At 61.8% G+C, this 13,054-nt stretch overlaps 1 protein-coding gene across 1 annotated transcript; it reads left to right on the top strand.

Moving 5' to 3' along the window:
- The first annotated feature begins 5,641 nt into the window (after positions 1 to 5,641).
- NES (nestin) lies at positions 5,642 to 13,054 on the top strand. Its single transcript, XM_054001010.1, has 4 exons — positions 5,642 to 6,520; positions 7,401 to 7,525; positions 8,000 to 8,073; positions 8,699 to 13,054. The coding sequence occupies exons 1-4, from the start codon at positions 5,708 to 5,710 to the stop codon at positions 12,553 to 12,555; spliced, it is 4,869 nt and encodes a 1,622-aa protein (XP_053856985.1). The 5' UTR covers positions 5,642 to 5,707; the 3' UTR covers positions 12,556 to 13,054.

Consider the following 13,054-nt stretch of genomic DNA (forward strand, 5'->3'; position numbering starts at 1 on the left):
CAAAAGCTCTTTTGCTGCGGGGCCGAGGTGGGTGGAGGCACCCCTGGAGGAACCCAGGGGCTTTGCCAGCCCCGAAAGGGTGGTGGGGGCAGCCAGACCCGGCCCGCCAGCACAGCGCTCGCAGCCAAGTTCCGTCCGGCACAGAGATGCCGTGCCTCAGTTTACCCGCCTGCACCCGCATCAGGGCCAGGATAATTTACGCATCTTTAGGCTGCAATGCCTAAAAATCTTTGCTCCTGCAGGAATGGCGGGGACCTGGGCGCCCCGTGGGGTCTGGTGGGCAGCTGGCAGCACCCAGGAGCTGGCATCGGGGATTTTTTAAAAGCAGATCTCGCTGAAACTTTCCCTGGCACGGAGCATTCCCCGCCCGGGGGGGCGGCGCGGAGCCTGCCAGGGAATTGCTCGGGTGAGTTTGCAGAGAGCCGCAGCTCCTGAGCAGAATTAATTATCTGTCGCCCTGGGAAATAATTGCCGGCGGCAGAGGCGGCCTGGGCAGCGCGGCAGTTCGGGGGGGGGGGCAGTGGGTGATGCTCGGACAGTCACACTCACACTCACACTCACACTCACACTCACAGGGCTGCACACTCACACTCACACTCACAGGGCTGGACACTCACACTCACACTCACACTCACACCGCAGGACACTCACACACTCACACCGCAGGGCTGCACACTCACACTCACACTCACACTCACACTCACACTGCAGGACACTCACACTAACAGGGCTGGACACTCACACTCACACTCACACTCACACTCACAGTGCAGGACACTCACACACTCACACTCACAGGGCTGCACACTCACACTCACACTCACACACTCACACCGCAGGGCTGGACACTCACACTCACACTGCTCAGACACACTCACACTCGCACTCCCACTCCCACTCGCACTCACACTCACACTCGCACTCCCACTCGCACTCACACTCACACTCGCACTCACACTCACACTCCCACTCACACTCACACTGCTCAGATACACTCCCACTCGCACTCCCACTCCCACTCGCACTCACACTCACACTCCCACTCACACTCACACTCCCACTCGCACTCACACTCCCACTCCTGCTGCTCAGACACACTCCCACTCCCACTCCCACTCCCACTCACACTCACACTCCCACTCGCACTCACACTCCCACTCCTGCTGCTCAGACACACTCCCACTCCCACTCCCACTCCCACTCCCACTCACACTCCCACTCCCACTCCCACTCGCTGCTCACTGCAGGCCGGGACACACAGGGCTGAAGGCCCAGGGCTGCCCCAGCCCCCCCTCCCCAGAGCCACCCCCGGGGTCCGTCCTGCACCCACGGACGGGGAATCCACACAAGAAATGCTCGGCCTGGGAAGTGCCTGCTCAGCAGGAGCCTCCCCACCCTCACTGGGAGGGTGAAAAATGGGTGTTTTATAGATTGGCTTTTTGCAAATCTTACCGTGAATATTGTGTGTGTAAGGTTAGAAAGTTGTGCTGCATGAATTCTCCTAAGTGGTGTGTTAAATACAGTTTTAGGTTATAACATTAATGTTAAAATAGAAACTATGTACGTGGGGTTTTTTTAAGGAATGAGATACTCACTTCGAGGTAACCATCACAGAACACCTAAATCTTCCAGAGAAGAGGAATTTCTGGTTCTCTTATCAGAAGAAGATAATTTCTTCAGGCCTTGCTCAGGCTCGAAGACCCCGTGGGGATTAAAGGGAACAGTTGACATACAACAGAGAGAGTTTCTTGTTTTAAATAGAATGTATGCATAACCATGAAGAATATATGAATATGCAACAGTGTATGGTTTTTAAGGGTGATTCCTTTGTTCACCAGGCATGCTTGTGTCCATAATTCTTTGCTTTTCATTGTCTTGTAATTGTCCTAACTCTAAATTTTTATTACTCTAATTATATTACTGTTTTATAACCATTTTATTATTATTATTAAACTTTTAAAATTTTAAAAACCAAGTGATTGGCATTTCTCACAGGAGCAAATGTTCCCTGGGCCTGGGTTCAGAGGGAACTTCCCAGGGCTGCTGCTGTGCCAGCTCCTTCCCAGGGCAGCTCCTGCTCCTTCCTGGCTCTTGGCCTCGATGGGGTGAATCCTTTGTCGTCACAGCGGGTCCTGGCTGGGTAATAATTAGCACTGACTCCATGATTCGCAGAAGGCTGATCAATCTTTAACTTTATTACATATTACTATTAAGAACCCATTGCTTTCATGGACAGTTATGATACACCTGGGCCTAACTGGTCCTCCAACCCAAACTCCATCACCACTGGCCAATTGAGAAAGCACTCTGGTAAAACCCATAACATCCAGATCTCCACAACACATTCCCCGTGTTCACAAGAGCGGGTGCAGCAAGTGGAGATCAGAATTGTTTCTGGCTCTTCTCTCTGATCTCCTCACAGCCTTTTCCCAGGCGATGCCTGGGCAGGTTGTGTGCTGCTCTCTGTGTCAGAGAGAGAAGGCAGAGAAGCAAGGCAGGGGCAGGGCACAGCCCCAGTCAGACACCCCAGAGGATCCCCATCCCTTCCTGCAGCCCCAGAGATGCTGGGGCTCGGCCCTCCCCAGCAGCCAAGGGCATGGAAAGGCATCTGGTCCCACAGGGACCCCCGACAACCACAGCCCCCCCAGCCCCAGCTGCGTTCAGGCTGGCAGGGCCTCAGTGCCCAGCTGTGCTTCCTCCTCCTCCTCCTCCAGCCCTGCTCGAAGTCACGTACCAGCCCGTGCCATGCACCCTGTGCCAAGCACGTGCCAGCTGCCACCCTGGGACTGCGGGGCACCCTCAAACTGTCACCCCCACAAAGCTCTGCCACTGCTGAATCGCCACCCTGAGCGCCCCACGGGGACAGATATCAGTTCCCAGGGGGTCCTGGCCCTGAGAGCCCCTCAGTGGTGCCATCCCAGGGAGTCCTGACCCCAAGAACCCCTCAGTGACACAGATATTTCATGCCCAAGGAGGTCTGACCCCCAGAACTCCCTGGGGGCACAGACATCCCATTGCCAGGGGGTTGTGACCCCAGGGATTCCCCAGAGGTCCAGACATCCTGGATATCTTGAACTCAAACATCCCCCAGGGACATGGACATGAACATCCTGGGGCATCCTGAACTCAAACATCCCCCAGTGACACCAACATCCCTGTCCTGGGGCATCCTGAACTCAAATATCCCCAGGGACATGGATATCCCTGTCCTGGGGCATCCTGATCCCCAGCATTCCCCAGTGACACCAACATCTCCATCCTGGGACATCCTGAACTCAAACATCCCCCAGGGACATGGACATGAACATCCTGGGGCATCCTGAACTCAAATATCCCCCAGGGACATGGACATGAACATCCTGAACTCAAATATCCCCCAGGGACGTGGACATGAACATCCTGAACTCAAATATCCCCCAGGGACATGGACATGAACATCCTGGGGCATCCTGAACTCAAACATCCCCCAGGGACATGGACATGAACATCCTGGGGCATCCTGACCTCAAACATCCCCCAGTGACACCAACATCTCCATCCTGGGGCATCCTGAACTCAAACATCTCCCAGGGACATGGACATCCCTGTCCTGGGGTATCCTGAACTCAAATATCCCCCAGGGACATGGACATCGCCCTCCTGAGAGCCTCCTGACCATGGGTGCCCCTCAGGGCAATGGACATCCCCCTTCTGCGAGTCCCCTGCCCCCGGGATGCCCCGGGAAGGCAGATGTCCCCATCCTAAGTCACTCACCACCCCAGAAGGAAGGGAGACATGGACGTGTGCACTCCAGGGTGTCCCCAGCTCTGCCCCCAGGATCCCCCAGGCAGGGAACTGCTTGGGACTTCTCAACACCCCTGGGCATCCTGAGTCCTCCCTGGGCTGCAGGATTTGGGCCATCCTGCCGAGCCCTGCTCTTGGCTGAGAGAGAGGGGCCAGGCACCACGGGGAACCCCAAAAGGCAGGAGGAGGAAGAGGGGGACGAGGCCAGGGAGGAAGGAAATGCTCACTCCCAGCGCAGCCATGAGCACTGGGGGTCTTTTTGCAGCAGTTTTGGGGGCTCCTGGACATCCCAAAGAGGAGGTGGAAAGGAGGAAAGCGGGAGCAGGCAGGCAGTGAGGAAGGCCAGCTTTGGAGCAGATGTGCTGTGGAAATGAGGAGGAGGAAGATAAAGACATGCAGCATCACCCCAGTGCCCAGGGCTCTGGAGACCCCAGGTCAATTACTCAGCCCCAGCACTCCCTGTGCTCCTTAATGGCATTTCAATCTTGGCTGTGAGAGGCAAAGCAGAGCCGGGCCAAGGAGCCAGACAGGATGTCTGGCCGGAGATGAGCCGGAAAGATGATGCCTTTGGGGACCCCCGAGCCGGGTCATCCCCCCGCCATCCCCTCCTCCAGGCACCAGGGGAAAACCCCGTCCCTCCCAGGGGTCGCTGGGACCCCGCTGTTGCTGCTCCCCCATATGGGGGGCGTGGGACCCCCAGCAGCTCCCGAACGCTGCGAGGCTGAGAGGAGCTCGGGGGCGGCTCTGGGCGGCCTTTGCCAGCAGAGGGGACTGTTGCTTGTCTTTCCAGAAACGCTCGCCCAGAGCCTGTCCCGTGGGACAGCTCGGGAGGAGACATTCCTGTCCTCCTTGCCCTGGTGAGGACATAGCAGGGACCCTCCCGTGGGAAAAATCCCCGTCTCCCGGGAGAAAACGCTGGCAACAAGTCTCTCCCCGAGCGACATTTTCCTGCTCCTTTTGTTCGCAGAAACCTCCCGAGTTTGAAATTCTCAATCTCCGCCCCTCGCCAGCGCACTGCCCTTCCCCCAGCTAAGTCATCTGGGGTAAATAAAGAGAGAAAAATCAAAAATCCTAATCCCCAAATATTCGACCGTGGCTGCTCGACCGCGCGGGTGGAAGCTCTGACGGAAACCAAACTTGGAGCCGACGCTTGCCAAGTTTCGGAGGCTGCCGGAGGAGCTGCTCCCGTTGGGCTCCCGGCTCCGCTCCGCACATCCCGCCACGGACATCTGGAAAGAGGGAAGATTGCAGCTGGACACAGCTGGATGCAGCGCCCCAAGGAGGCACTGGCTGGGACCACGCGCGGAGCTGTTCTCCCTCTGCAGAGGGATTTCAAGCACAAGCCCAGAACAGCCCCAGGCACCAAGAGATGTCCTCGGTGCAGCCATCACCTCGCCAGGACTGTGAGACCCTCGGTGGGCTCCTCTGGGGCTCCTTGCCCCCGGGTTTTGGAGCAGCACGGGGCTGACAAGCCACCACCGAGGGATGCTGCAGCCGGGATGGGCATCTGCCAAGTGCCCTTGGACATCTCCCAAGCTCCACGCCGAGCCTCCAGCTCCCTGGCATGGCCCTCAGGCTTTAGGGAGGGCATTCCCAGCCGGGCCACGCCGGGAGAGGATCCAAGCCCTCAAGTCACCCTCCCGAAGTGGGAAGGAGCACCTTGCTCTTCCGCAGGGCTGGGAAATCGGAGCTCAGCGTCGAGCCCACGTGGGCTGGAGTCGGCTCGGCTCTGCAAGGGTTAAAGCCGGCTGCTCGTCCGGTCTCGGGGGCCTCCCACTCGACAGCGCAGAGTATGAATAGCTGCGCTCCCCTCTGCTCGCAGCCACTCGCTTCCCTCCCCGCCTTCCCGCTGCGCCTCGGCTCTCCCCGGCATCCTCCTCCTGCCCCGGCGGCTCCCGAGCCCCGGCATCCTCCGGCAGCGCCCATGCTGAGCACGGAAAGTTTCGCAGGGGCGAGAGCCCTGGGAGAGGAATCGCTGCAGATGTGGGACCTCAACAAGCGGCTGGAGGCGTACCTGGCCCGCGTGAAGGTCCTGGAGGAGGAGAACGAGGTGCTTCGAGCCGAAATCCAGAGCACCAAGAGCAGCCCGGCCGGGGACTCGTGGCGGGTGAAGTACGAGGAGGAGCTGCGAGCCCTGCGGGATGCGCTGGATCGCGCCTTCAGGGAGAAGTGCACGGCCGAGCTGGCCAGGGACAACCTCTACGAGGAGGTCCAGCAGGTGAAAAGCAGGTGTCAGAAGGAGCAGGCAGCCCGAGAAGAAGCAAAGAAGCAGCTGTCCTTGAGCAAGAAGGAGCTGGAGGAGGAGAGGAGAGCGCAGATCTGGCTGAAGGAGAGAGCTGTGCAGCTGGAGAAGGAGGTGGAAGCCTTGCTGGAGGTGCACGAGGAGGAGAAAGCGGGGCTGGACCAGGAGATCGCGAGTTTCTCCCACAGCCTGGAGAGCTTCCGCTGCGCCCCGGTGGCTTTCCAGCCGGTGGAGGTGGAGGACTACTCCAAGAGACTCTCGGAGATCTGGAAAGGGGCGGTGGAGACCTACAAGACAGAGGTGTCGCAGCTGGAGGGTTCCCTCTGCCAGGCCAAGGAGAACCTGTGGAAGGCGGTGGAGGACAACCAGCAGAGCCAGCTGCAGCTGCAGCACCTGGAGAAGGACCTGGCGGGGCTCAAAGCACGGAAGGAGCTGCTGGAGGAGAGCCTGGCCCGGCAGTGGCAGGAGCAGCGCGGGGAGGCAGAAAAGTTCCAGGCGAGTGAAGGCGGCAGGAAGGAGCTGGGTCCCCGCGGAGGGGAGGGCAGGGGGCTGTGGGTGCCTGGGTGGGTGCCCAGGGCACGTCCCTGAGCAAAGGGATGGGAGAGGTGGATGGGAGGAGGCAAACAGAGGGAAAAACCCCATAGAAGGGACGGACTGTGGCCCTGGATGAGCTGCAGAGGAAGCTGAGGAGGGCAGGAGGAAGAGCGAAGTGGCTTGGGGACATCTCTGTCCCCGGAACAACAGAGACCCCGGGCCACCAAACTGCAGGGGAGCAGCAGGCAGACACCGGGTCCTCCCCCAGCACCGGGCCCGGGCCGCTGCTCCGTGAGCCGCTGGGCTCCAGGGCCGGGATCCCGGGACAGCCACAGCCCCGCCGCCGCCCCCGGTGCGGGGAGCACGCAGCGGCGGGGTGTGGGCAGGACAAACTCCCACCGACTCCGCTGCAGCCGCGATCCACCGGCTGCAAAAGCCATTGAGCAGAGGGAGGTGGAGGCGGGGTGGGCTGGAAACGCCGGCAGCGGTGTGAACACTGCCCGGGGAAGGGTCTCTCTTTGTTCCAGGTCCTGGCAGCAGCCGTGGGGGTCCTGGGGCAGCCGCCTCGGCTGCTCCCCTGAAAGTTGTTTCTTTCCCACGCTGGCGTCCCGCAGCCGTGAATCACCCCGGCCTTTCCTCCCTCTTCCCGTCTCCTTTCAGCCCTGCTCCTCTTGCCCCATCCTCTGCCCCCCGCGCTAAAAGGAGCGCCCGGGCTCCTGTCCCTCGGCATCCCGAGGGGATGAGCCGAGCCACCTGCCCGGCCCGGCTCCGCAGGGAGCGGCGGGGCTCAGGCAGGGCTGGGGGTGGCCCTGACCCCCCCCCCTCCCCGTGCTCCCCGCAGCTGGCGATGGAGGCCCTGGAGCAGGAGCAGCAGAGCCTGCGGGTGCAGATCGCCCGGGTGCTGGAGGACAGGCAGCAGCTCATGCACCTCAAGATGTCCCTCAGCCTGGAAGTGGCGACCTACAGGTGAGGCTCCGCTGGGAACGGAGCCGGCTGTGCCGGGAACCCGGGCCTGGCACCGCGGCGGGCACGGGGGGGGGGTGTTGGCACAAGGCAGGTCCGGGTAGGGGTACCCTGTGCCCCTCCCGCAGCCCTCGCGGACGGCCCCACACAAAGGCCGCCCGCCGGGGGCCGGGGGGACGATTAGCATGAGAATAGGGGCTGTCCCAGCCCGGCCGAGGGGCCTCCCCGGCAGAGCATGATGTCACCCTGCGCGGCCACTAATCCCGGCCACGGGGGGATGGGAGGGGAGACAGGAGCAAGGGGGGCTCCTTCGGTGCGCCCGCGTCCTCGCCGAGCCGTGACAGGGCCGCGCAACCATCCGTGCCTCAGTTTACCCGCCCTGGCACCCGGCGGGGTGAGCTGCGGCGCGCACAGGGAGCGCCCAGCACCCCGCAGCACCCACCCTGCAGCACCCCCCGAGCTCCTCTCCTCCTCCAGGACGCTGCTGGAAGCGGAGAGCACCCGCCTGCAGATGCCTGCCGGGGAATTCAGGTTGGCCAACGGTGTGCGAGGTAAGGGACCCCCAGCAGCACCCCAACACCACCGCGCCACCCTGGGAGGGCTCGGGGAGGGGTTTAGATGTGTTTAAATGTGGATTTAGACACGCTTCCCTGCATTTTCCTGGCAGCGGTTGCTGCGATAGGAAGGTGTGAACAGCGGCCGGGGGCTCTCGGCACGGGGCTCACAGCCCAGATAAGGCTTATCTGCTCCTTCCGAAGGCTTATCTGCTCCTTCACCTCGTTTTTTAATTCCCTGCCTTTCATGGGAAGGGCAGGAGCGGATCTGTCCGGCAGGACGGAGGGCTGTGGTAACAAGCTGAGCATTTCCTTTTTCCTCAAAACAAAACAAAACCAAACAAAACAAAAAACAAGGCAAGCTTGTCACCTGCACACTTTCCCCAGCAGCAGGACCCGACTGCGGCTGCAGCTGGGCGCAGCATTGTCCCGGCCTGATGCTGAATCCCCTGGGAGCAGCAGCATCCGCTGCACTCAGGAGGGAGGAATTTCCCACTTTCCAAGAAGGAGCTGTTTAAAAATAGGAGAGGGGGCAGCGAGGGGCAGCCAGGCGGCAGGGGAGGGCTGCGAGAGCCACGGAGCGGCTCCTCGCCTGCTCACGGCTCCACCTCACTCTTTGCAGATCTCAAACTGGAGGTGAGCAGCAGCAGCAGCAGCAAACTGGTGCCAGCGAGCGCTGAGAGCAGGCGGCTGCTGCCCCGGGAGCACTGCACCAGCCCCTCCACCTTCCCCCGGGCAGAGGGGAGGGGGCAGCTAGCAAAACCCCAAAGCGACACCCTGACCCCCAAAAGCCCCAGTGCCAGGGAGCTCCAGAAAATCACCTCAGTCCTGCGGGGCACGGCTACCGGCCGGGCTGGGGGGCCGGGAGCCCCTGCCTGCCCCACAGCCAGCCCCTCCCAGGCAGGCAGAGCCGCCCCTCCCCTCTCCCCGGAGCCCCCCAGCCCCTCACCGCCGGGGCAGGAGAGCTCTGGGGGAGAGGGTCCCGCCTGGCCGGGAGGAGACGGGGCAGCGATGAGCCCAGGGACGGAGCGTCCCCTGTCCCGAGCCTCGGGGGACGCTGCCAGTGCCAGCCTGCAGCCCCTGGCAGCCGCCCACAGGCTGCAGTACCCGGCCCAGCTGGTCAGCGAGGCGCTGGAGGACGCGCTCAAGGCGATGGGAGATGATGCTCAGCCCGAGGAGGAGCCCACACCCAGCTCCACGTGGGCCCCCCGGGATGTCTGTGCCCCCAGCCCCGTTTTCCCCCCAGAAGCTTGTGGGGAGGCTGTGTCAGAGGGGCCTGGGGAAGAGCAAGAGCCCTCTGAGGGCTCTGAGGGTGGTGAGAGCCCCGAGGCAGAGGAGAGGGCTGGGGAGGTCGTGCTCCAGGGGCTGGCTGTGGAGAGCAGCATCCTGCAGGACAGAGCCGGGTCCCCCCCGGGCACAGCCGCTTCCTCGAGTGCCTCGGCGAGCCGGGAAGATCTGGGAGCGTGGGAGGAGGAGGAGGAGGAGGAGGAGGAGGTACCTGCTGTGCTGAGCCCAAGGGATTCACAAGTGGAGGCCCAGGAAAGGGACAAGGGTCTTGCTGGGCAGACGGTGACCAGCTGGGAAAAGCCAGAGCATGAAAGGGCAGAGACCCCAAGCACAGAGCCTTCACACCCCTCAGAGGATGAGGAGGAGGAGGAGAGGGGACCCTGCAGCCCCTGCGAGGAGAAGGGAGATTTCCAGGAAGAAGGAACAGATGTGCAAGAAGAGGAGTGTCCACACAGAGAAGTGGAAGCTGCTCGTGCTGTCCTTGTGGAAAGCCACCTGGTTTTGCCCACAAAAGGTCACCTGGAAGAGGACTTTGCTGATGCAGAGCAGGAAAGGTCTGAGCAGCAGAAAATGCCTGTGTGTGAGATGGATCCGGCTGCAGAGAAGGAAAGGGAACAGGAGCTGTGTCCAGAGCAGAAACCCTCGAGTGTCCATGAGGCCATCCCAGCAGAGGAGGCTTCCACAGGAGCTGAAAAAGATACTGTGGGAGGGGAGGACTCTGGCAGAGTGGAAGATGGCGAGGGAGAAAAGGGAGAGGCCAGCAGGGAGGTGCTGGGAGGAGAGGAGCATGGGGTAGGACAGGAGCCCATGGCAGGAGAGGACCTCACAGCAGGAGAGGACTCCGAGGCAGGAGAAGACCAAGGGGCAGGAGAAGGCTCTGAGGAAGGAGAAGACAAAGGGGCAGGAGAAGGCTCTGAAGAAGGAGAAAACCAAGGGGCAGGAGAAGACCAAGGGGCAGGAGAAGGATCCGAGGCAGGAGAGGCTGTGGGAAGTGCTGCCCTGGAGGGGGAGAGCAGAGCCCCAGAGGAGCCTGAGGATCTGCAGGAAGGAGAGGGGGGACAACAACAGGAGGAGGAGGAGGAGGAGCCCTGGGGACAGGGGGATGATGGCCAAGAGCCCTGTCCAGAGGACTGGGAGGTGACAGCAGAGGACACTGAGGGAGTTTTGGGGCCAGAAGAGCCAGCCTGGGCTGATGACACCCCGAGCAGTGCAGGAAGGCTGCGAAGCCAGGAGAGAGATGGCACAACGCCAGCAGAGCTGGAGGAAGCCCAGGAAGATGATGAAGAAGATGCCAAGAGCCAGGAGATGAGCCAGCAGCAGGCAGTGCCAGAGGCTGAGCCAGCAGCAGAGCTGGCGTGGCAGGAGCAGCAGGGCAGCGTGGCAGAGCCTGAGCCAGCCCCTCCAGGTGCCCCCGAGCAAGGGGACGGGCAGGAGCTGGCCGAGGCTCCAGAGGAGGTGCAGGATGAGGAGGCTGCTGAGGGGCTCAGCTCAGAGCTGGGGAGGCTGGAGAGCTCAGAGCTGGTGGCACTGAGGCAGGTGCCAGGTGACAGTGGCGAGTGGGCGTTGGAGGAGGCCCCCAGCGACCCAGAGGCCACGGCGGGCAGCGGCAGGAGGGTGGAGCTGGAGGACACACTGCCAGACAGCACGCCCTTGCACCTCTACGGGGGGGAGCTGCTGGCTGGGGGGGCACCCAGCCCAAACCCCCCAGACACCGAGGAGACCTCGGAGACAGCGCCTGTGAGTGACACAGCTCAGGAGGGCGAAGGGTGGCTGCAAGGGAGGGACAAGCCACCAACTCCCACCATGCCAGAGAGCCCTGAAGAGGAGGCAGGGGCAGAGGGGGCTGCTGTGGCAGAGGGTGCTGAGGAGGAGGAAGGTTATTTCATGGTCTCTGCTCCCAACCAAGAGGTGTCGAGCTCAGAGGAAGCTGAGATCTCCGAGGACTTTGAAGAAATTAAAGTTGAAGCAACTGAAGGCAGCCAAGGTGATCTGGGGGCTCCTGGAGAAGCACCTCCAGTGCCAGAGGGCAAAGAGCACCTCGAGGAGCTTGCTGCGGAAGCAGATGAGGATATGGAGATGCCCACTGAAGAATTGGAGGTGCCAGAGGATGAGGACAACACTGCTGGGCTGGAGGAAGGCCCAGAAGAAGATCCCAGCTGTCTCGGGGTGATGGGACCATCAGCAGGAGGTTCTGCTGAGCCAGCCCAGGGTGCCACAGGCACTGCAGCATGGGAGGGACCAGAAGGTCTGGCTGCTGAATCAGACGAGGAGCTCCACACCACAGCTGAGCTGGAGAGGGATGCCAGTGGAGCAGCAACCCTCCCAGGCTGCACCCTGGGGTTGGCAGGGCAGGAGGAGCAGGGGGAAGATGAGGATGAGCCCAGCACGGCTCTCCAGGACACGGCCACCCCTCCAGCAGGGCTCCAGGCAGCGCCTGGTGAAGCAGAGCAGCCTCTGGAAGAGCAGCCAGCCACGGAGGAGGAAGCACTGGGCAGGGAGAGCCCCCCTTCACCCGGGAACGAGCAGCCCCCTGGGGCCAGCCCCCCTCAGCTGGGCTCTGCACTGGGGCAGGGAGGATTCCCAGAGGTGATTCCGGACATCCCTGACACAGCCGTTCTCCCTGCAGAGGTGCCACTGGAGATCATGAAGGACTCGGATATTTTGGAAATAGTTGAGCAGGCCCTGGAATTCAACCAGGAGCTGATGGGGATGAGGGTGACAGAGGGTGGGCAGGGTCCTGGGAGGACCGAGCTCTCCCGGGATGCAGGGGAAGACTCCTCGTTTGCCTCATCCAGCGAGGAGGAGCCAACAGTGCAGGAGGCGCCGGAGGTGGCCCCGGAGAGGGAGGGTCTGGCCCGGGCTGAGAACGGGCTGCACCGGGAGGCCAGTCTGGAAGACCTGGCTGAATTCAGCGAGGAGGTGCTGAACGGCATCACCAGCGCAGCCCCAGCACAGGAGCTCCCCACAGAGACCACAGAGCCCTCGCTGGCGATGCCACCGCGGGCCCCCACCCCTGGAGGTGGCACCGCCACCAAGCTGGGGGATGCCACCCTGAGGGGGAAGCATGGTGGAGCCGAGCCCAGCCCCGTGCCCCCTGCTCTGGGGGAGGATGTCCTGTGCCTCACGGCCGAGCAGCCACCAGCGTGTCAGCTGAGGGCTGAGCAGGAGCCCTGGTCCTCAGGGGATGAGTGACAGCAGCCCGGGGCAACCTCCTGGTAGCCCCCTTCCTGCCAAAACCCAGTACCTCCACTTGTCCCACCCCCCTCCTATTGCTTCCCCGTCTCCTTGTGGTTTTTAACATGTTTGTGTGGATTTTTTGCACCCCTTCTCAGAGTGAAGAAGCACCAAGTTCCGTTCCCCCCCCCCCCCGCAGCCCACCCGAATTCGCATGCTTGCTCTGGGACCCCTGCTTCACTTTGGGCTTCCTCTTGGGTGGGTTGCCGTGGTTGTATTTAATTTAAACTCTGTGTTTCCCCATTCCCTGCAATCTTCCCCCTCCAGTTCCCCCAGTATTTGTCGCAGGACGTCCAGCTGGAGTTTAGGGACCCCCCCAAAGTGCACCCTGGGACTCGGCGTTTTGGGGCTACATCACCCCAGGGTCCCCATCCCCAACCCGACACTGGGGGCTGAGCCACGCTGGATGTATCCACTGCCTGGACATTAATTTAATAAAGCCTCATCCTCCCATTCA

Source organism: Vidua macroura, chromosome 29 (assembly GCF_024509145.1).
Source record: "Vidua macroura isolate BioBank_ID:100142 chromosome 29, ASM2450914v1, whole genome shotgun sequence".
Classification (NCBI taxonomy): Eukaryota; Metazoa; Chordata; class Aves; order Passeriformes; family Viduidae; genus Vidua; species Vidua macroura.